Genomic DNA, 23553 nt, shown 5'->3' on the forward strand with positions numbered 1-23553 from the left:
AAGTAAAATTACTAAATGCTTAATTGACGACAACATACCGTGTAACATTATGTCAGCTTTGCTAATTGTTAAATTAGGCAAGGATTCACATTTCATTAAATTTATTGCAGGCAGACTATGGCAACAGCGGCAGAATAAAATTCCTTTTATAAAAACTAAAGAAGTTCTACGGCAAAATTTCGTATTGATGGTGGGATGCTATAATGTCTCTACGTCCGGTGGGGGGGGGGGGCTGGGGGGCCCCTCCCAAGGATCCCGCGGCCCGGGCCCCAGCCTTACTTGCTGATGTACTCCCCGGTGAGGACCTTCCCGCAGGACTTGCACTTGAAACATCCCAAATGCCACTGCTTGTCCAGGGCCAGGAGGGCCTGCCCGTTCTTGATGTCCCTTCCGCAGCCGGCACAGCCTGGAAAAGCGCAGCTATTAGCAGTTACTCCACGTGTGCTCTGTGAAATCCCAGCACGCACGCCAGCTCTGAACCCCAGTGTGCACCCATCCCACCCTCAACAAACAGTGACTTAAGCACTGTGTCATTCCACTCCCTTTCCCTGCACCGAGTCTTTCTTAGCCTCACACAGCTTGGAAACTCCGGGAACCTCAGTGGATCCAAGGGGAAGGATGTCCTTCCTCCGTTCATTTCCTTGGGGGTGACTGAAATACCCCCCGAGCTCCAGCCGGCCCAGGGAACATTTAATTACATTGTCTTGGCTGTGATTTTCAGAAAGCTCTCCTAGGCCTCTATTAATTGAGGGCACATGTGAGTAGCTGAGCATCTCATGCTGGATGCCTCACTGAACAATATATATGGGATTCCTGGAAAGCAGCCCATGAATCTCATTTTTGTAAATGGGACTCTCCTGCCTTATCATCCCAAACCAGACTTTTGAAGATCTGTGATCATCAGCTGAATAGCTCTTAACTCCTCAGCTTTAAATTCTCCGCGGCAGGCTCCTGTGAAGCAGATGAAGGAGAAAGTGTTTCTTTGTGGTAAAGGGCGTGGGCTCTGGAAGGAGCTGGCCTGGTTCCTGGGTCCCAGCCCAGCACAACAACTTGTTGGCTGGTTCTCCCCCTTTCTAAGCCTTGGGTTTCTTCATATGGAAGCTGGGGCCTTATGAGTGCCTGGCTCAAGCCTCCGATGAGGATTCAATGAAATAATGGTTAGCACGGAGGCTGGCATGTGGGAAATGGCCTATAAACATTTCCTATTATTATAATTGCCATTATTCTGATGGTTAAGTACTTCGTTGTTAGGGACGTTGCGTATTTAAAAGAACCCAGAAGAATGTAAATTGATGCAACCTTTTTGGAAAGCAACATAGACATCCACAGACAGTTAAAATCAATGCAGCTGAGCAAACGAAACCCAGCGTTGCTGGGAGGTTGGCCATCATGTCCCTGCTGCTTAAGGGAAACACTCATGCAATAAAGCAATGCCCAGACAAGGCTACTCGGCGCACAAAATGATGAAACACCCCCTTCTTCCGACCCCATCTGTGATGGCTGCTTCTTTACTAGTGACACTCCTAGCCCTACTTTAACTCTCTCTTCTGCCAGAAAAACTTACTGAGATGCCCATCCACTGACCTGCTCCTGAGTCTTGACAGAACCCAGCCCAGAACTGCTCCCACTGCCTTGACCCCTCCTCAATGCCACCCAGCAAGCGCTCCCATCCTAGGACAGTTCCTCTGGAGATGCTCACCATTCCCCTGCTGTTCTCCTTTGCTGGGGCTTAAGTTAACTTGACTATCCCCCCTCCTTTTTTTTTTTGACTACAGGTGTGTTTCTGGTGATCTTTGGTCAGTGGGTATCAACGTACCTTTAGATCCAGCAATTTCCTGTCTCAGATTTTAGCCTACAAACAAATTTGCAAATGAGTGTGCATGTGTGTGTGTCTGGCATGGGTCCATGTATGTATTCCCTGAAGAAAATACATGTATTTCCTGCAGTGCTTTTGTAACAACAAAACTGAAAACAGCTGATGGGGGCATTAATGAGGAGCTGGTTACGTTAATTATGGTAGAGTCTGGAATACTGGAATAGTATGTACTGTTAAAAAGAATGAATCAATTTGTGTGCGGACATGGAAAGATGTCCAAAACAGATTAAGTTAAAAAAAAAAAAAGAGCAACCTGTGGAACAGTAGGCATACCATAAGCTCATTTACAAAAAATTAGTGAAGGGTATATATATGTTTGCACACATGCTTGTATAGGAAGAAAAACATTTCTTTAAAAAAAATTGAAATGCCTAAGGTATTTTCCTCCACGAAGGAGGACTTTTTACCTCACATCCTCTGTGTTGTTTGAATTATTTTTTTGTTACCATGAGAATGTAAAAAAAAAAAAGAGCAAATGTTTATAAAATTAAAAATATAATTGCTATATAAGTTCTAAATTATTGCAGATTAGGATTTCTGTAAATATTGCCCATTATTAGCTGAGCGTGTATATGATCACAAAGCATTATTATTATTATTATTTTTAAGCTGGAGTTTTGTTTCCCAGCATCTCAACAAAAAACTTTATAAAAGGGATCTCACATCTGGTTAAACTACCTTAGTAGGATAGTTAAACTATCCTTACTATAAGGATAAAAATGGAAGGCCATGATATTTGCTCTTACATACAATATTTAAAGGTTAGGAGCACAAGATGAGTTTAAGATGAATTGACAGTTTTTAATCCAAGTTGAACCGAATTTTTTTCATTCTTCTGATTAGATCATGCCCACTAGGTGGCAGTAAAGATTTAAAATAATAAGGAAGATGCCTGTTGGTAGATTTTTTTTTTTAAGTCAGAAAATAAATTCTAGACATGGCTTTCAGTTTTAGGAACTGAAGACAGTTGGGCTCAGGAGGGTTGGCAGAGCCATTCAGCGTCTCCCCCTGCACAGCCCTGAGATCTAGGGAGATGGAAGGCCTAGGGATGGTAAAAGTCCAGGCTTTGGAATTAGGAGGACTTGAGTATTAACTTGGGCAAGTTACAGTCTCTGAACCCTCACTTCTTCATCTGTGAAATTGCCAACTATGACGTGCTTTGCACAACACTTAGAACGTTTGGTCCATGTTAGCCTCTCAATGTGGCTCCACCTTTCTTTGGTGGGAGCAGAGCCGGGACTAGAAGCCATGTTTCTGGAGGGTAAGGCTTGTTCTCTTTACAAGCACATTAATGCCCAGATATCCCAGAGCTCTGAAAGCAGCCGAGACACAATTTGAGAGCAATTAACGATTTCTCTGATCATTCTGCACTGAGGGTTTTGGCTGAACCAGGCACCATGTGAGGGCTTTAAAAGAGGGTACCATTTATTATTCAGTCATATAGTCAAAGTGCCTGCAGTCTGGAAGCCTCTGACCTCACAGGTGGTGTCCCATACTTCTCAGACCCTCCGGGCCCCGCAGTGTCCCATGGAGGACAGATATTCTACGATTGACTTTGATAATGGTTTATAGAGAAGTGTTCACCGAATGCTGAATGTCTAGAGCTAGGCAGCTGGTAAAGTGGGGCTGGAAGCAGAGACGGGGATGAGCCACTTCCTCCCAAACCTTTAGACATAAATCAAGAAAATCAAAGACCACCTCCGAGAAAGTAGAATACTGGCCCACACTGGCTGATTCCAAGTGTTCTGGCATATGCCACAGAGGCTACTCACTCATTTCCTCTCTGGACAAAACCACAAACTCTCCACCTAAGCCTGATGTCATGCTGGGAAAAGTGGAAAAGATGCAGAGACAAAAAGATGCGTGCTGGATTGTTCACTCCTCCCATGCTCATCCCAACTAAGCTCTTTCATAAAGAACAAAACGTCCTACTCTGTATCTTCATGGTTTTCAGCTGTTGAGAAAATTGTTTCCACATCGCTGAAGCAGCTGCTGATAAATATAGAAAGCTGGCGATTGGCACTGGAATTATTGCTGAAGTCAGAAATAGGTGAATATGGAGCAGCATCAAGGAAGTCAAACACTCTAGCAACTTGCCATGTATTCCATCAAAAACAAAGAATCACCAACTGTGGCAAGAGAAAAACACAACCGTAAACACTTTGCCTCAAGTCTTTCACTCTTGGCACCAAGAACCAAGAGAAGAGCAGGAATTTGGCTTATATCTGAGTTAAACGAATATCCAACTACACACCTGGTTCCATATTTGTATCACTTTGCTCCAAGGCAACAAATATCCTTGAGGACAGGGATCCTGATTATCAGCTTTAAATTTTTTTTTTTTTTTGTATCAGGTCATGCACACCTGGGCTTTGAAAGTATTTAAGTTGAAGAAGGTGGCAAATGGCTCTCAGCAAGAAAAGTTGTGTTCCCAAGCCAAGAAAGGTGTCCTCATTTGGGCAGCACTTAAGGTCCTATCAGATTGGATACCTATGTTCTGCTTTTTAGAATTTCTCACTTGGGAAAAGTAAGGGCCAAAGAGATGTCTTACTCTGTGAAGATGCCTCTCTAGAGAAGACGACTGAGGACATGGAGCTCTAGAAAAGAAAACCAGGTGGTAACTAAATTCCCACTCCCTCCTGCCTAGGTCTGCATGCGTCAGTGATGCCCAGAACCATTCATGAAGATGGACCTCACAATTCACAGTGGCTACCCATCTGGGATCAAAGCTCTCAGAATACAAAATGGGGATTTTTGTAGTGTTTTGGAATTTTGGGCCATGGTCTAAGAGCTGAAGATTGTGGTGATAAATATTCCATCTCTTAAAGAAGGATGCCAGGAATAATATCCTTGCAGGACTTTCCAAAAGACAGCAGAATTCACCTGATGATTACCAATCCCTATTGCCCACTTAGCTCTGAAGTCAGAAATCTGAAAATGCATAGAGGAGTCAGCAGGGAGCTGTCCACACAGCAGGAGTGTGGGGGTATTCTCTCCCTTCTGCTGTGACAGAGATTAGAGGACCCTGGGGGGAAGTTTAGGAAGAACCTAGAAGTTTACTGAGTGGGGAAGCTCAGGCCCTAGGGCTGCTATGGGTCCAAGAGAAGCGTGATGTTAGAGTTCTTGGAACAAACTGATTTTAATGTCCTAGAGCTTGGAAGCACTCATAAACAAAAATCTTGAGCCTGCTGAATTTGGAAGATTTGAAAGGCAGGAAGCTGGTTGGAGGCAGAAATGGTAGGCTAAGCAGAGGACGGAGTGGGAATGGCATTCACTTCCACCGTTTGGCTCACTGTGGGATGCACTTATGTCTTGTGGCTGGTACCCATGCCCAAGCATCTAGAATGAACCCACTGATCAAAGCTGTCTACTGAGGGTGCGGGACTTCATTAGTAAGAGGCTAGGAGACTACAAGGGAGCAGGACCTGAGGCTGGGAGGTGGGGGGAGTTTGTTGTAAGAGGTTAACCAGAAATTGCATGCTTTTGTCAAGGAACTCAAAGTGCACCCCCATAAAAACTGTCTCCAGCCAGTGTTAACTGAGAGAGCAGCGTGACAATGCCAGGTTCCTAACACCTCATCCCTTCTACCTCCAATCACCCCTGTCCCTGCCTGGTCCACAGACGAGCCACAGGACAGGAAGGAGTAAAGAAAGAGCAAAAGGAGACGTTGTGCCCACTGTCAGTCTCCGGTTTGGGTCGGGTCTGCGCGGGGCCAGGGTGCGGCTCTGAAACAAACGTGAGGGTCAAGTTTTCAACTGGTCCAGACTTCTAGGAGCCGAAGGTGACCAGAAAGCTATGGGATCTGCCTAAGGTAGGCTAAGGGTGGGAAAGGGAACTCTGATCAAGGTTAACACAAGTAACAATAGGGAAAAATAAGGCTATTCATTGTTATGTCCCACATGCGCTTTGGCCTGTTGTATATACGAATTGTGCATTTCCCAGCAGTCGAGGACTCTGGAAGCAAAGAGACCTGGAGTGGAAATCCAGCTCTGACACTGAGCCGAGGGGCCTTGGGCAGGCTAGGTAACCACCGGGTTTCAGTGTCTTCATCTGTAGAATGGGTAGGTTGGCCAGTACCCAACTTCCTGGACTGCCATGAAGACTGGATGGAGTGTGGGTGCAGGTACCCACTCAGTGTCTGTTCTCACAGATGCAATAATCTCACAAAACCTGCATTTCCTCCTCCCCTTAACAAACAGGCAAGGCCCACCGTCAGCCCCTGGGGAAGGCATTTTGGTCTCTGTGGTTCCATCATCATCATCATCATATTACCGTAACTATTATTATAGTTACTATCCAGCTTTTAACTTTTGAAAGGTCTGGTGCATCCGTTCTCTCTACCCACACTGTCGGGGCTCCCGCTAACCTGGAAGGGCAGTGATTATCTGCATTTTACAGATCACAGAACATCGGAGAGCCAGAGGGACCTTCAAGACTGTTTGATGCAAATGCTTCACTTTCCACGCAGGATACTCAGGCCTAGGGTGGACCTCGGCTTTGCACACAGCCACACAGCTGAACGGTGTCCAATTAACTGCACAGCGGGAATCTCCTGTTCAGGGCACATGGACTCAGGCCTTTACAGCTTACAGGGCTTTTCTGAACCTAAACCTCCACTCGCAGGTCTGTCTTCCTGATTATCATCCCTTGTGCTACCCATGGGCAAAAGATGGCACGGGAGCACAAGGTGTTCACTGGGGTAGAAAGACTGTGAAAGTAGAGAATTGTTGTGAAAATAAATAATAAATATTTATTAATAATAATAAATCATTGTCATGTAAATTGTAAAAGGGACCAGAGAGAGACTTCCCTCCTGTAATTGATGCTTGCTGATGTCCTGGGATGTTATAAAATGTCCCCAGGGATTCTGAGTCAGTTCTGAGTAGTTCCTTACTTTGCTGAAAAAAATTTTAAAAATTAAGAATAAAAAGAAATCAAGTTTCAGTATCAAACTGCTGCCCTTATAAGCTCCAGAAAATTCCAGCTTTCCCTGGAATCTTTTTTTAAAAATAATAATGAAACAGAAACTCTATTTGTCATCACCAGAGATTAGCGTACAAGGTCATGGCTATGCATGGGGATGAAAAATAAACAGAAGCAAAATCATTTCATATTTAGATTGTTATTATTAGAAAGTAGAGTAAGACTTTGGAGACCCTATAAAATATTCAAGTGGCATCCTTTTAATAGACCGTTAACTAGAGGCACTTTATCCCTGACCAGGACTCAATCTAAAGAGCTTCAAGGAAAAAAACAAACCAAAACCAAAACCAAATTTAAGTTCCAGAGTTTGGCTCACTTGAGATCCTGAATTTAATGATGTCAGATCTTGGCATTCAACTCTTCCTACAGGACATGGATTTCTCATTATCTGAGGGATCAAATGGTGAAGGTAGAATGCAGGAGAATAGCTGTTCTATCCAAACGAGAGTGAAAGAACGGACACAAGAGGAGAGTGAGCTGATTCTTTCAGGTTAACAAGCTGCCTTGGACCCAAGCCTTCAACCCATGTCAGCTCAGCCTCGGACACGTGGATTCCCTCATGGGAATCAGTCTGGAGGCCCGTGGTGGTTGCCCACTTTATACAGGACTGATAGTTCCAGTTTGCCAGGGTTCCCATCCCTCCACAGTCTAAATGTCCACTGCTACCTGTTGTCACTTTGGAACGGACCTGTGCACTCAGGGGACTAGCCTGGCCTTTTCTGTAGCCCTTCAGTTTACAACCCATAGATTTAAAAAAAAAACAAAACAAAACTAGACTCTCCTTATGTTATTATTAATATTTATTTATTTATTTAATTTATTTATTTAAGATTTTATTTGTCAGAGAGATAGAGGGGGAGAGAGCAAGCACAAGCAGGGGGAGCGGCAGGCAGAGGGAGAAGCAGGCTTCCTGCTGAGCAAGAGTCCGATGTGGGACTCAATCCCAGGACTCTGGGATCGTGTCCTGAGCCGAAGGCAGACGCTTAACCAACTGAGCCACCCAGGTGTCCCTGTTATTAATTTTTTAATAAGAGTTGGCCTAGAGTTTTAAGGCTTTTAAGACATAAAGCATTTGGGTATTTGAAAGCCTTTCCTTGACCAGAAAGGCCACATCATATTTAGTGGTGATAGGACTGTCGATCTAACAAGAGGATATGGTTGAACGCAGGCTTCCTTTCATCATCTGTGCTGTTCAGTGTGGTCAGGTTCCAAATCAGACCTTTATGAGTTGACAAATATTGACAGTCCACAGTCTAGTTTTTTTTTAAATTTAAAACAAAGTCACCAAGTTCTTTTTTAGCATGTCATGGCAAATAGCACGGGTGTGGGATCACCATCCAAAAGGATAGAGAAGGACCAAAACACAATGTGAAACTGCAAACATGTTGGGCTAAGCACTTCTCAAGAATTCGTTTTAAAGGGGCGCCTGGGTGGCTCAGTCGGTTAAGTGTCTGCCTTCGGCTCAGGTCATGATCCCAGGGTCCTGGGATCGAGCCCTACGTTGGGCTCCTTGCTCAGCAGGGGGCCTGCTTCTCCCTCTCCCTCTGCTGCTCCCCCTGCTTTTTCGCTCTCTTTCTCTGCCAGATAAATAAATAAATAAAAAAGAATGAGTTTTAAAAAGCACTTTCTGTTCTGAAATTCCAGTCTGCCATCAGCCAAAAAGCAATATGAAGTCACAAGATAAATATTGGCGGGGGTGGGGAGGTGGGGGGGTGCTCATGCAGGTACAGTGTACTTGCCACTCGATGGCAAAAGGGGGTCTCAATGCTTTAAGTAATTCATATCTCAAAACACTATAAATGAATTCTTTTCAAAGGTTATGTGCTGCTTAAATATATAACCTTGAACCAGATTTTTCCATAATAGCTCATGTCCCTGCTTAGGTCAGCTGCTTCCTTTGCTGTCTTGATGGCCACGATGGAAACATCACAAGCCAGAGCAGACTTGGACCTGCTATTTTTAAATGAAGTTTCTTGTTATCTTTGGAAAACAATACTGTGCAACAAACAAGTTTTCGTGGGCCATAACAGCAACAGATTATCAGCCTTCACCAGGAAAGTGGAAGGCAGGCCTGGCAGCAAGCCTTTTCCCAAGTCCTCCAAATCCCATCCTCCCTTCTTTTAAACTGTGTATCGTATATACTTGCAGAATTTCAGTTACACTGGTCATAATTTTTATAAATATAGACCATTTACACATTTGAAACTTCCAATTCTAATCCCTAAACCAGTACTCACAGAATTCTGTTAGGAGTTATTATGAATTCTCAAGGTCAAGAAGTCCTCTCCTTCAACTAGTATTGTGTGTTTTTCCCATATTCATGACCAGAATCTGAATGGAAAATTAAAAGGAGCCAGATTGTTTGCCTTTCCTTTGCATTAACTGACTATGAAATCACCACGCAGGAATCGCATGGCTAATGCCGTTAGGCGGGATGATAAACATCAAAGAAATAGAAGACAGTCTGTCATGGACTTGGTACCAACCCAGACCTGCACCCTGAAAGCATGAGAATGGAGAGTCTGAGAATCTCTGCCAGTTGCCTTTGGATGATGGCTTTGAATGGCCCATAAACATGCCACAGCCCCCAGCACTGGACTTGATATTGATTCCAACAGGCCTTATTTCTCACTGAGTCTCCCATGACCTGCTTGCAAAAGGGTGAATGATATGGGGGCCTTATACGCAGTGAGGATGCCAGATACTTAAGACTATACGTTATGGAACAGAACGTGTACTTTGGAAAAGATATTGAAAACTGACAAAAGCTGGGAACATTAACATCTGCTTAAAGGCAGTGTCCACTGCCTTGCATAAGAATCTCCTGACCTCTTTCTGGAGCTTTATAAGGGCAGCAGTTTGAATACTGAACTCTTCTACTCTCTGAACTACAAATAAACTACAAATAAAAATTCTAACACGCTGGAGCGCCCGGGTGGCTCAGTCGGCTGAGTGTCTGACTCTTGATTTCAGCTCAGGTCATGATCTCAGGGTCATGGGATCAAGCCCTGCACCGGGTTCCACGCTCAGCATGGAGTCTGCTTATCCCTTTCCCTCGGCTCCTTCCCCTGCTCTCTCTCTCTCTCAAATAAATCATAGATAAAAATTATAACATGCTTGTACTTCTTGGAGATGTGATGAGATTATCTGATGGGAAATAAAAAATATTAGCATAAAACATTAGCACTATTTTTGTCATCTGCTTTCATTTTCAGGTTTAAGGTCCTATCAAGGAGAACTCTGTGTGTGTGTGTGTGTGTGCACAGACATGTTCATGTGCATGTTTCTAGAACCATAACTAAAAAGTGGAGGCAGGCTACATTCATGGAATAAACCACCATCATAATAAGTACAATCACAACTGCCAAACACCCAACTAACAATTTCAAAAGCCCAGCCGGTGGAGGACAGGCCCCAAAGCTACTTTTCGGGCCCCACCCCCTACAATTGTCAGGCTGTATTTGCTTCACATGGTTGCTCAGCATCATTTCTGATGATGCACACATCACAGAGATTCACCAGGGATCAAAAGTAGGATTCTCTTTTGACTGAAAATGCCACCAGGACAGCAAGAAGAAGCTGGGAGTCATGGAAACAAAGCCAGATACCGCCCAATCATGGGATGGTCTTGGAAAAGGCTGTGGTCACATGGAAGCCTCAAGGAGACTGATTCCCAACCTGCATGGGTGAGGAGTTCAGGCCATAGCCTCAGTGCACTGGGCATCCTTGCCATGGGGCCTCCCACAGGATAGAGTGAATGACTATGCACCTAGCACATGGCTCCACCCACATGTCTCTGTGGGCTTGGAGTAGTTCTTCTTTCTTCTTACAGTGTATAATCCAGATATGCCTCGTAAACATTGCTTGATCCCTGAGCCATCCCTCAAAAGGGCAACTGTTACATGTATTTGTGCAGGAAGACAGAGCTAACAAGTCTGAAGTTCAAAACCTGAGTCCTCAGCACTGCAGATACTCTACCGGAGAAGGGAAAAAACTGGGGGTCAGACTTCTACCAGCAGGACTAAGTAGTCCTCTGCTCAAGTTATGGCCACCAATGGAGGAGGAAAACAGGTAGAAAAGAGGAAGGAAGGAAGAGCAGGAAAGGGAGCAGGCAGGTGCCCCAAATGAAGGCTGCTACCTGAGGCCATTCAGTGGCGCTCATGCCAAAGCGTGCCACATGGTGAACATCAGTGGACACCAGCCCAACAGTTTCTGGGGGAGATTCAGAAAGTTGGTAGTCCCTGCTTTTGAGATTTGGGATAGCCCTTGGCAAACCCCTCTTAAAACTGTACCAGGACCAAATGAATTAAAAGCATGGGACTCAAACCAATACTTGTCCATGCATATGCACATCAGCACTATTCATAACAGCCAAAAGATGGATGTGACCTAAAGGTTCATTCAGATGAATGGATAAACAAATTATGTTTTATCCACACAATGGAATATTATTCAGTCATAAAAAGGAATGGAGTACTGATATATGCTACAACCTGTGTGAACCTTGAAAACATGCTAAGTGGGAGAAGACAGACACAAAGGGCTACTTATGTATTCCATTTATATGAAATATTCAGAATCTGTAAATATGCAGAAATGGAAGCAGATTGGTAGTTGCCAGGGACTGGGAGGAGGGAATAGGGAGTAGCTGCTTTATGGGCATGGGGTTTTCTTTTGGGGGGATGAAAACGTTTTGGAACTAGATAGAGGTTGTGGTTCTACAACCTGGTGAATGTACTAGAATGTTCACATTAAAATGGTTCGTTGTGTTATGTGAACTACACTTCAATGAAAAAATGTACCAAGAAGGGTTAATGTTCTTGCTTCCCTAATTTAGTAGTAAACTTTAACCTGTTGAAGAGTTGTATGATAAATGTTTAACTGGCTATGGTCACTCAGCATGCATGAGCTCTTGACAAAGGGGAAATCACACTTGAGCTCAACGACAAGTTTCTCAGGTTCTATACTCATTAGCAAACATCAGCTCATTAACTCCCTTCCAGAGACAGGAAGAAGAGAAGGGTTAGAAAGTCCATTCAGGACTTTCATCATGTGACCAAACACTTAATATGCACACACTGAAGGTCACAGAAAGGGCAAAGTGCACCAGACTTTAGTCTGGAATAGACCTTTCATTTTATTTTGTAAAATTAGCATTATTTTATTTTTTAAAAAAGGTTTTATTTATTATTTGACAGAGAGCGCGAGCACAAGCAGGGGGAGTGGGAGAGGGAGAAGTAGACTCTCCTCCTGAGCAGGGAGCGGGACTGGGGCTCAATCCTAAGACCCTGGGATCACGAGCTGAGCCAAAGGCAGATGCTTAACAGACTGAGCCACCCAGCGCCCCACATTATTTTATTTGTAATCTACTTTTGTTTTAAATAGGCAATTCATATATACACAGTTAAATTTTTTTTCATATAGTAAAAATAATTTCCTTCTCTCCTCCCTGCTGGAGACAAGTACTACAAGTAATAGCAGTTTCTCAAATATCCTTCTGGGACCATCTTTGGGCCATACAACTCTTGATAAACATAGATTTTTACTGCTACTGAAAAACTAAAATTCAACTGAAGAATTCTGGTCCAATCATTAAAATCCTAATTTTACCGCTATGTTGTTAGAAGGTGTGGGTCTTATTATGTAAGAGGCATGTCTAGTGAAACAAAGCAAATAACAAAATGTCATTAACTTTCCATTCGCTAAGGCACTTTTTGTATTCACTTGTACTTTCTTCCCCATAAATCATACCCATTCCCTATTAAAGCAGAAACTTTTGTTCCTTTCCTACAACTGAGACGATCGATCAAGTCTATGAAGTGAAAAAAACGTGTCACTCTGGGACCTTTATGTCTGACTCATAATTGTTATGGATTTCAGTGTGAAAAAAATCTGCATATTAAGGTTGCTCTGCAATGACCTTCTGGCTACTGTATAAATTCCAAACTCTCTCAACAGGCTACTCCACAGCCTGCACCACAGTATTGGAACTGACACACCAGGTTAGAGCCCTGCCCCTCCAGGCCAGGGACTTGCACCTGAGATGCCCAGAGTGGTGAGCCCTTCCTCCAACCTCACACTTCAAGTTGGGGAAATACCTTCCTTGGCACTTCTACTTAAAACAAAACAAAAAACATGGGGCGCCTGGGTGACTCAGTTGGATTAAGTGTCTGCCTTTGGCCCAGGTCATGATCCCAGCGTCCTGGGATCGAGTCCCTGCATTGGGCTCCCTGCTCAGCTGGGAGTCTGCTTCTCCCTCTCCCTCTGCTTGCAGCTCCCCCTGCTTGTGCTCTCTCTCTCTCTCTCTCTGTCAAATAAATAAATAAATAAATAAATAAAATCTTTAAAACAAAACAAAACACCAATCTGTGATACTGTCATCAACAAATTTATCTGAAGCAATAACTGCTTCCCTTTTTATTAAATAAGGGAGAAATCTGGTAAATAAGAAAATAAAGGTGATTTTAAACATGCCAATCCCCCTTACTGCCCATGCACCTGAGCTGTGCCTTTATGATTTCACAAAACCACAACAGCCATCTTCATTCTTCTTCTTCACTCACTCATTCAAACAGTAGTTGGAACTGAACATTCTGGACCTGGGAGCTGAGATTTAGTCCCTCAAAGGCCCTCCAGGGATGGCATCAATTCACTCATTAAATGAACATTCGTGTACTTGCTGTGTGCACAGTGAGATTCATGAGGACCAAAAAATATATATACAGTCCTTGTTATTAAGTAGCTCATAGTCTGGTGGGAGAGATAAACATGCAAAGAACTAGCACAAGTACAGTGTAATCACTGCCTTAATAGAAATGCAAAGCACAGCTCTGGCCAAGACACCGGTGGTTGGGCCCTGTTGCCAAGGGGCCTAAGCAAATTCAAGGTTTTCAGTCTTTTTTTTTTTTTTAAAGATTTTATTTATTTATTTGACACAGAGAGAGAGAGAGCGAGAGAGAGGGAGAGAGCACAAGCAGGGGGAGTGGCAGGCAGAGGGAGAAGCAGGCTTCCTACATGAGCAGGGAGCCCGATGTGGGGCTCGATCCCAGGACCCTGGGATCATGACCTGAGCCGAAGGCAGTGGTTTAACCAACTGAGCCACCCAGGCGCCCCAAGGTTTTCAGTCTTTTGTGTGACACTCAAAACAATAAATGATTTTTGAAAAGAAGATAAGTGAACAGAATGCTATGGGAAGAATGTATGTAAAGCTGTACACATCTATAGCACTTAGCAAAATCCAGAAGAATGTTCACCAAAATGTTCATAGACATGCTCTCTTGGTGATGAGATTTCAGGTGATTTTTATCTCCTTCTTTGAACTTTTCTGTAATATCTGTATTATTTTACAGTGAATACCCAGACCCACTAAAAAGAGAAGATGGTTATTAGCCCACTTAGAGAAAGAGATGGCTTTGATTCAATTTCCAGAATGCTGATGTAGGGCTTTCTGTGCTAGACCTTGGGAAAGAGAGAGAAAATAGGGTCCTTATATTAATGAGGTCATTATCTTGATGGTAGAGGTGGGCACACATCTACACAACTAAAATGCAATGGGTTACATACCAATGTTGGTTTCTTAGTTGTGACAACTGTCTCACAGTAATATATTATGTTAACTATAAAGAATTTGGCTGGTGGCTGAAACATCATTGATACTCAAAGAAATGTTTGTGGAATGAATGAAAGAATGACATCCTATAGTCTTTCTTGGACATTCACTTTCTTCAACTTTTCTCTCTGCTATTACCTCTGCCCACAATCAGTGATCTCCCCAACCGATTCCTGATCCCAAACCATTGATTTTGCATAGCATTACCACCATTACCACCTTAATCTTTCTAGAACATGGCTTTCATCTGGTCATCCTCCAGATTAAAAGCTATCCTCAGGAGCTCCACGCTGTCAAACTCCTCAAGGGCTCCTGAGCCCTGGCCCTGTCACTCTATCTTTCCAGCTTTATGTCTCAGGACACTGAACAACAAAGCCTTTGGTTTATTCATGTTTCCCCTGTACCACTTTTCTGAGAACCCTCTCCACATTTAGACTGTCCTCTCTTGCAGTATCTCATTCACCTCTCATTATAACCCTTGGAAGTAGTTATTTTCCAATTTTTAGATGAGGGCGGTAAGATTCTAAACCATCAGATAATTTGCCCGAGGCTCCCTGGCTAGGAGGAGGGAGGATTAGGATTCTGACCCAGGCTTTCTGACATGTAGAGGCCATCTTCTTTTTTTAAGATTTTATTTATTTATTTGACAGAGAGAGGTCACAAGCAGGGGGAGTGGGAAGAAGCAAGCTTCCTGCTGAGCAGGGAGCCCGATGCGGGGCTCGATCCCAGGACCCTGGGATCATGACCTGAGCCCAAGGCAGACGCTTAACCGACTGAGCCACCCAGGCGCCCCTAGAGGCCATCTTTTTAACCATCATGCTATGCTTTCTTCTTTTGTTCCTTTCTGGTTCTAAATATCTCTAAGCTCAAGTTCTAGTCTTGTAACTTCCATAAAGAATAATGGTTAATGTACAGATGAGCTTATTAGACGTCACGAATCTTTCAAACACATTACTCACACAAATCCCCGCCAACAGCCCATTGAAAAACAAACTATTATTGTTTCCCATTTTGTAGGCAAAGAAATGGAGGCAGAGATTGAGTTCTCGAGGCCACTCAGCTTGTGCATGGTGGAACTGGGATCAGAACCAGCCACAGCCTGTCTGAAACCCATACATCCTCTCCCACAGGAAGAAAGTGTCCAAATAAGGAGAAGCAGATCTGGTGTTGGAAACCCTGCCATAAAACCCAGCCCCATGAGTCAAACTCCAACAATCCATGGGCTATAATGTGTGGATGTGTTCTGCCTTCATTGGTTTTTATACTGGTGGAAAATATCAAAGGAGCAGATAAAGACAACTGTCATGAACAGGAGAGTGAAAAAAGCAGAGGCACAGGAAGCAGTAATGGTCTTACACAAACACTCAAAAATTAATTCCTGAACAGTAAGTTATCTTTTTTATAAGTATACAGCATTTCCATACATGTCCTCATTTAATCCTACAAGGTAATGATTACCATCCCATTTTACAGATAAGGCAAGGGAAGCTGGAAAGGTAAAGAGAATGCCAGCAAGTGGCAGAGCTGGAGCCTGACCCAGGGCACTCAGACACCAGCATCAGAGCATCACCACCCCACCCACTGTTAGGTGTCTCTGCAGACAAATCCCACTCAACCTGCAGATGATTTTTTGGGAGGGAATATAAAGATAAAATAAAAATTATCTTGCAACTATAAAAAGAAACATAAAATAATAGAAAAGTTCTTCCTCCCCTTTGAAAGCATGCACATGATTCTTTATCTGAAATGATTTAAATTCAGGCCAAGTCGAGCATTTGCCCTGATACCTGTAGGAGGTCCAATTGCAGTTGGAATAATGACAATGCTGTGCAGAGGGGTAGGAAGGAGGAAGATGGGCTTGGATGTGTTTGTGTGTGGGTGGTCATCGCGTCAATCCACCAAACTCACACACAATCAGACACTAGTCAGACACCCTTTGAAATATAAAGGGTAATTGTGGACAGCAGCCCACTCCTGCTCAGGTGCCTGAAACAGACAGGAGCCATGCGGGAAAACGACAATCCAAACCCTGATTCCCTACGCTCGAGGTTGCCACACACATATCTCCCCCATTGAAGGGCTCCTTATCCCATGGGAATCCAGTTCAACTGCTGGCAAAGACCGGAGAAGAACTGAGCTTTAGAGGAGTGCCCATAACCTTCTGGTTGGACTTAACGTTTTCTGGGCATCAATTTTTTTTTTTTTTAAAGATTTTATTTATTTATTTGACAGAGAGAGACACAGCGAGAGAGAGAACACAAGCAGGGGGAGTGGGAGAGGGAGAAGCAGGCTCTCCGCTGAGCAGGGAGCCTGATGCAGGGCTCGATCCCAGGACCCTGGGATCATGACCTGAGCCAAAGGCAGATGCTTAACTGACTGAGCCACCCAGGCGCCGCCTGGGCATCAATTTTTAAGGTATGGATCAGCTGGGCATAGGCAACTGATTTTTTTTAATAGTGAAAGCAGTTTAATTAATGTTCATCACAACCTTTGAGGTAATTTTTACTATGATTTCCATGTTATAGAAGGTTTATTGCTTATTGAATTCAAATTGCATCAGACCAGATGCCGCCAGAGTTTTAACTAATTCAGGGGCAATCATCTTTAACGGAAGTAGTTTCCAGGAATAACGTCCTCGTGGTTTCCATTCATCAAACCTGGCGACAAAGGGAAGGCAGCTGTGGTGTGTAGAAAGGGCACAGCCCTTGGAGGCAGGACACTCAGGTAAATGTGCGGACAAGGCAGGCCATCGCTTGAGGCTCTGCAGAGTGACGCCCACCTTGTGAAACAGACATCAGGGACATCGGTATGGCACCTGGAGCCAGACAGCGTGGGTCTGTAACTCAGCTCCACTGCTTACCGTCTGTGTAATCTTGGGCAAATTAACCTCTATGGCCCTTTGTTTCTTCTTCTGTGAGAAGGAGATAGTTTTAGTACCAAGCTAGTGGGTGGCTCTGTGAACTAAATGAGTTAAAATTAGTGGACCAGTTATATAGGACCTGACCCACAGTGAACACTGTATGAGTGCTTGATAAAGAAGACTACATATAAAGGTTAAAGGAATGATTGTATGGTGGAAGGAAGCACTGTGACGCCACAGGCACGTCCCTGGGAGTCCTCTTTAAGCCAGAGCAGTACAGATGGGGTAGCTCCCGATCGGCTATTGTAGAAACCGCACCTCTATCCAGGAAGCTCAAGCAGACATTGTTTTGTGTGAATTCTCACCCCATCACTGATTTAGATCTGTTGACCACCCTTCACTTCTCTTCCTCTCATACTGTCTTTCACCTCTAGGCAGTGAAGATGGGAAACCAGCCGCGGAATGTGAAATAAAATTGCAGTTAAGAGCAAATTTGTTTTTGAAAGAACATCCCAAAGGAGAAAGAGGACCTTGACTCTCTGATATGTTTCACTGACTCTGTGAACAGTATCAAAGAGGCACTTCATTTTTCGTTTTGCTTTAGGGCAATTTGCCAAGTTTCAGCCATTTTTAAAATAAGAATTAAAGTCACATCAGGATAGTTTTCATGTATAGGGCAATTCTCATGGAATTACAAATAACAACCAAGTGTTTTCTAATTATGCTCCAGTGAATTTCAGCAACTTGCTGAGAATTCCCTTGCTCTAGTATTTGTGTGCCTGCCCAGCTTGGGCATTTTGCATATGTGCATCCATATATAAGAGCTCCTTTTTAACACCCCACATGCCCCATAAATGTTATTTGAGTACTGATCTAAATAGACAAGTACTTGTTGAAAATAAAACTGTTTGGACCAAAACAGTTGCATAGAAAAGAGATTTCATCCATTGAGAGCAAAGGAGAAAATAGGATTTGGTCCAACAATGTATGCACAGGCAATTGTTATTACATATAGCATGGAAGATATCATGAATTTGGGTAGGATACATTTTTACACTTAAAATTTTTATTTTTTCCTTATGTACATAACACGTATGTCATATAAAATGGAAAATACAGTGAAAGCAAAAACATGTTTAAAAAAAATTGGAATAACCACTTCGGTAACGCTGTGAGGAGAAAACCTGTTCCCAAATTGCATGCATGGCAGGACAGGAAGCCTTTAAAAAGATCCACTGCTGTTTCTTAAATCAAACAATGAAGAGTATGAGATGAAACAAAAGAGAGCCCAAAACCAGGACTCAAAAGACTTGCCTGTAATCCTGCCTTATTAACGGACAGCTTCTGTGACCTTAAGTATGCCCGTGGGCCCTAAATTCCTCACCTATCAAGAAAGTTATGGGGTGCTGGGCTGGCTCTGTCGGCAGAGCATGTGACTCTTGATCTCAGGGTCGTGAGTTCAAGCCCCACGTTGGGTGTAGAGTTTACTTAAAAAAAAAAAAGGAGGGAGGGGGCGCCTGGGTGGCTCAGTCGTTAGGCGTCTGCCTTCGGCTCAGGTCATGATCCCAGGGTCCTGGGATCAAGCCCCGCGTCGGGCTCCCTGCTCAGCGGGAAGCCTGCTTCTCCCTCTCCCACTCCCCCTGCTTGTGTTCCCTCTTTCGCTGTGTCTCTGTCAAATAAATAAAATCTTAAAAAAAAAAAAAAAAAGAGAGAGACAGTTGGACTAAAGGACTCTACAGAATTTAAGGACATAGCCATTTCAATTATAGGCCTCTGGACATGATCCCCTATTAGCAGCTATCATTCTTTCCTGGGATTCACAAAATCCTTTTTCTTAACTAGATTGAAAAACTCCTCCAAAGTTTTTGGTAATGTACTTTCGAAGTAGGCCCTCCTACACAGCGCGGTGACTATTCCCACCCCAGCTCACCTCCCCAGTGACCTGCTTGGGGCAGGGTAGGTAAGAAGCGTGAAGCACTTGAAACCCTCCTAGAGGTCTAGGACTGGGCCTTACTTTGTAGCTCTTGCCCTATTCAGGCTGCTAGCATTTATCAGCAGAGCATATAAATTCACATGCTAAGGATCCGGTCGTGTTGAATAAGATGCACTAATACATCTATTTTCTTCTTTCCTCCCAACGGTCAAATCCAATCTCTATGCAAATGCTTTGGTCAGAACATTCTTTTTGAACAAAGGTATAAGGATTCTTCTTCTTTAACAAAAAGATTTGGAATCACTGCGATGGCTTGCACAGAACTCCTCCAGAGCAGAAGTGGCTTATTTCATTCTTATGTGCTGAGACTGGAGGAACTTAATGGAATTTGTTGCAGATCTCCCAAAGATTGGTAAAATCCACAGAAACCAAGGCAAACCTCTGGTCTACTTCCTAATGCCCCCAGGGAGGAAATGGAAGTAGAGCCTCATTGTTTGGTGCCAGAGATCAGAATACATTTCACTTAAAAGGTAACTGACTTACCTAATGTTATCTACTAGGAGAAACAGTGCAACTAACACTATGAGGGAAGTCAGCAGGGGGAAGGTTTGGGAGCAAGTTAGTTTTCTCTGGATTCCCACAGGTCACGCAAGACCTCGTCATAAAGAATGACAAATCCCATGGCACATACATATCTTGTTCCCACACTTCAGATTCTCCTTAAGTGTCACCTTTTGAGAGAGGTCTCCCTTGATTGCCCCGTATAAATGCAGCCCCTTTACCCTGCATCTTCGTCCTACTTTAATTTAGATATTAGCTATTTTGGTGTCTGCATTTACGGTCTGCCTGTTCCTGCTAGAAAGTAAGCTTCCTGGGGATGCTGAGTTTTTGTTCACTCCCGGATCTCCAGTACAAACATCATCACACATTGTAGGTGCTCAGCAAACTATCTGTTCAATAAATAAGTGTCAGAAACCCTCCAAGTGAATAAATATTTAAGGATAACAGATATAAAGAATTAAGGCTAAGTATAAATCACCGCACTTGCCCTAGGCACAGTGGGGACAGCTTTTTTAATACACAGAGCTATCAATCCCTTCACCACCAAATGTCTGCACATCTCAACCACCATGATGAGGGAATGGGCATTTCTCACAGAAAGTTTTATCATTCTTTTTCCTTCATTTACTCTCAAAATGCATAGTTTGATGTCCAATCGTATTTACGCCTTTTTGACAGAAGGGAGATGCTTCTCACTGCACGGGTTTTAGCGAAGGCGTCAGGCTTTACAATCGCAATGCCTTAGACGCGACTATGCTCAGCGTTAGCTAACAGCTTCACAGGAAGGAAGAAGGCACTTGCCTAAGCGACCTTTGAGCTATGAGGAACTCATGTCAACGGGTGGCTGGGGCACTTACTGCTGGAGCAGGTGGCTTCTTTAGGGCTGGACGACATCGGCTGTGCGCACAGTTGGCAAAGGCAGTCTCTCCCATTGAACGTGACTCGGTCTCCGGGTGGAAACGGGCGCCTGGAGACAGAAAGACATTGCCCTCAAGGTTATTCCAGCAATTTAATTTCTTTTCCTTACTCCTTCTGCTCGCTGCCCCCGGGTGCCATTCCATTTCTTTGAGGAGCACTAGCCAGAATGTCTGAAATTCAGTCTTATTAACCAAGCCAGCCAGCTGGATATAGTCCAAGCAAATAAACATGCCTCATTTTGAGAAGGGAGAACGCACTGCTTCTACCAGCAACCAGACAGTAAAATGGAATGATTTACCTTTACTCATTAGTGGAGGGATTGTTCCAACAAGTCACCTAGCCAGGTACACACAGGAAAATTTTCCATTTTCCAAATGGAAAACGCTTCAAGAAGAAATATTTTAAATGCCATAAATTCCTATTCAAGCTTAAGGCCCCTCCCCAGGAGAACCGGTTACAGGTCAAGCATTAACTCCTTCACTTCCCTAGACCTACGTGGTATTTGTGCACCTAATGAGACTTTGTTCTGGACATCTGAGTGGGTGAACGGGGTGTTTCAGTGCTGGAGGCCCAATCCCTGGTGGAGAAATACAACAGTGCTGTAAATACCTATTTAAAAACGATTAGCTTCTAAAAACTTAAAAAAAAAAACCCCACAAAACTATTAACTTCTTTTCAGAGAGATCATTTCCTTTTGCATCACTCGTCAACAACAAACAGTTTGCAAAAATATTGCCTCTGCATGTGTGTTACCCGTTTCTTCTCTGGCCAGTTCAGCGGCAGGTAGTTTTTCAAAAAGAAAAGTCATTAACAAAGACTCACAGGACAATTTCCATGTCTGCTTACTTGTAATTGGCAATTTGCCAATAGTCTTCATTAACATGAGCTTTCAAATTGTGATTCTGTTGGTTAGGAAATTAAAAACTCACAAGCAAAACATCCCCACACATCTGAGTCAGAAGCAATTACTTAGGAACAAACACTGGCTCTTTGACAGGAGTTTTACTTTCACAGCTGCTAACCCTCCTTTAAGTGGCCCTTCAGCTGCCTAACTGTTGGTAATTAACCGTAACACACACACAGGTAGTACATTTGGACTTAAAACAACTCCACAGATGTGCTTTGTGCTGGTCCTCAAGGAGAGTTACAGGTTCTCTCTCCCCCGCCCCCTCCTTTTACAAGTGCTGAGCTGAGGCCCTCTCTTCTCTCAGGGTGCTGGTGCTGTGTTACTTTCCATTGTTCAGATAAGGCCCGGAGAGCTTAAGTGACCTGCCTGGATTGACCAACTCGGGAGACTGGCCCCAGGCGGTGCAGGTGGCATCCACTAATACAGGACTTCTCTGTCTTTAACAATCAAAAATCGTGCTTTGGTGGATGCCAGTGGGCCTACTGCTTCATCCATGAAACCCGAACGAGGCCCCAGTCTGCTCTGTGAGGGGGCATCAGGAATTAGGGGGCCAGAAGCATAACCACAAGCTTTTTGCCTCTGATCGGAGCCAGGGCTAGGTTGAGGCCAGTGAGGCACCTGGGGCACCTGGGGCCCAGCATTTAAAGGAGGCCCTAACTCTCAGGTGTAAACCCTGCAATGCACGCTAGCCTCCTCTCTTGCCTCCGAGCCAAGTTTGTATGTTTAGACTTGAATCCCACCTGGATCCACTAGCGGATAAACCAGAGTCCAGTTCTTAACATGGGGCCAGGTCTTTTGAACTTTGGCTTGTGTGATTTTATAAATGACCCTCTTCAGTTCTTTCCCCCTTCAGCCCACTGTGTTCTCTGCCCACACGGCTTCACTTCCTTCTGCCATTTGTGTGACTGTGTGTTATCAAGAAAACTGGATTTGGAGTCAGGAAACCTGAGTTCAAATCTTAGCCCTGCAGTGTTAGTCTGGGGAAAGTCCCTTCAACTCTGAGACCCAGAGTCACTCATAATTAGGGACACTAATTCCTGGCTGACTTCATGGAATTGCTAAGAGGGTTAACGTAGATTCGACATGAATGCAGGTCGTCAGCCATAAAGGAGGCCTCCACTTCAGGTAGAATATCATCATCTTCAGCAGCAGCATGCTAGTTAACAACAGTGAGTACCTCTTCGCTGGCCCAAACGTCGGAGACAGGACTATCACTAATAGACGTTTATTCATCATCACCGACTTTAAAACAATGATCTCTCAAAGCCAGAATCAGGAGGGCTCTTAGAGCCCTGGGCCAGGGCCTTCCAACCTGGCTGAGTAGCCCCATACTTGGGAGCCCTCTAGAAACTACTAGATCAGCAGGAGAGTTCGGGGGAAAATGTTAGAAACAGACATTTGTAAAGAGACCTTCCCCAGGGGAGGAGTCCACTGCTCATCCTGGTTTGGGGCATCACTGGGATCTAGTCCACAGCCTCCTATCTTACAGATGAAACAACTGCCGTGGAAAAACTTAATTCACATAGTCCAGGAAGCAGGACTAGAACTTGGGACTCTCGAATGCCAGCCAAGGGCTTTTAAGCAGGCAGTGGGCCACAGCCTGCAAAGCGAGAGGTCAAGAGGAAACTTTACTTTGGATTAAATACAGGAAAATTTTCAGCTCAGGAATCCAGCATTTTAAAATTAGGATTTAAAAAGATATACTTGAGAAATGGACTAATAACTATAAAATATTATTACAATAATTTTACGATGAATACTCCATCTAAATCTCATATGGTTCATCTGTGAGTATTACCTTGTTAGCTAATTAGATAGAATGAAGTTTACCTTTCTAGAGTTTACATCTCTCTGGCCTAGAAACATGAAATGCTGAAAAACAAAGCAAAACACCTCCTCTGAACGG

The 23553-nt window shown here is 43.8% G+C and overlaps 1 protein-coding gene across 20 annotated transcripts in view; it reads right to left on the minus strand.

Annotated features, from left to right (window-relative positions):
- The window catches only part of ABLIM1 (actin binding LIM protein 1), a 294439-nt gene that overhangs the window by 102643 nt on the left and 168243 nt on the right, over positions 1-23553 (minus strand). For all 20 annotated transcript variants that reach the window (XM_027596949.2, XM_027596962.2, XM_027596956.2 and 17 more), the window contains exons 4-5: positions 20680-20789; positions 280-406 (exon numbers count right to left, since the gene is read on the minus strand). In XM_027596949.2, coding sequence (XP_027452750.1) covers positions 280-406; positions 20680-20789 — 237 coding nt within the window. The remainder of the gene's footprint in view (positions 1-279; positions 407-20679; positions 20790-23553) is intronic.

The sequence above is a fragment of the Zalophus californianus genome, chromosome 15, assembly GCF_009762305.2.
Source record: "Zalophus californianus isolate mZalCal1 chromosome 15, mZalCal1.pri.v2, whole genome shotgun sequence".
Lineage (NCBI taxonomy): Eukaryota > Metazoa > Chordata > Mammalia > Carnivora > Otariidae > Zalophus > Zalophus californianus.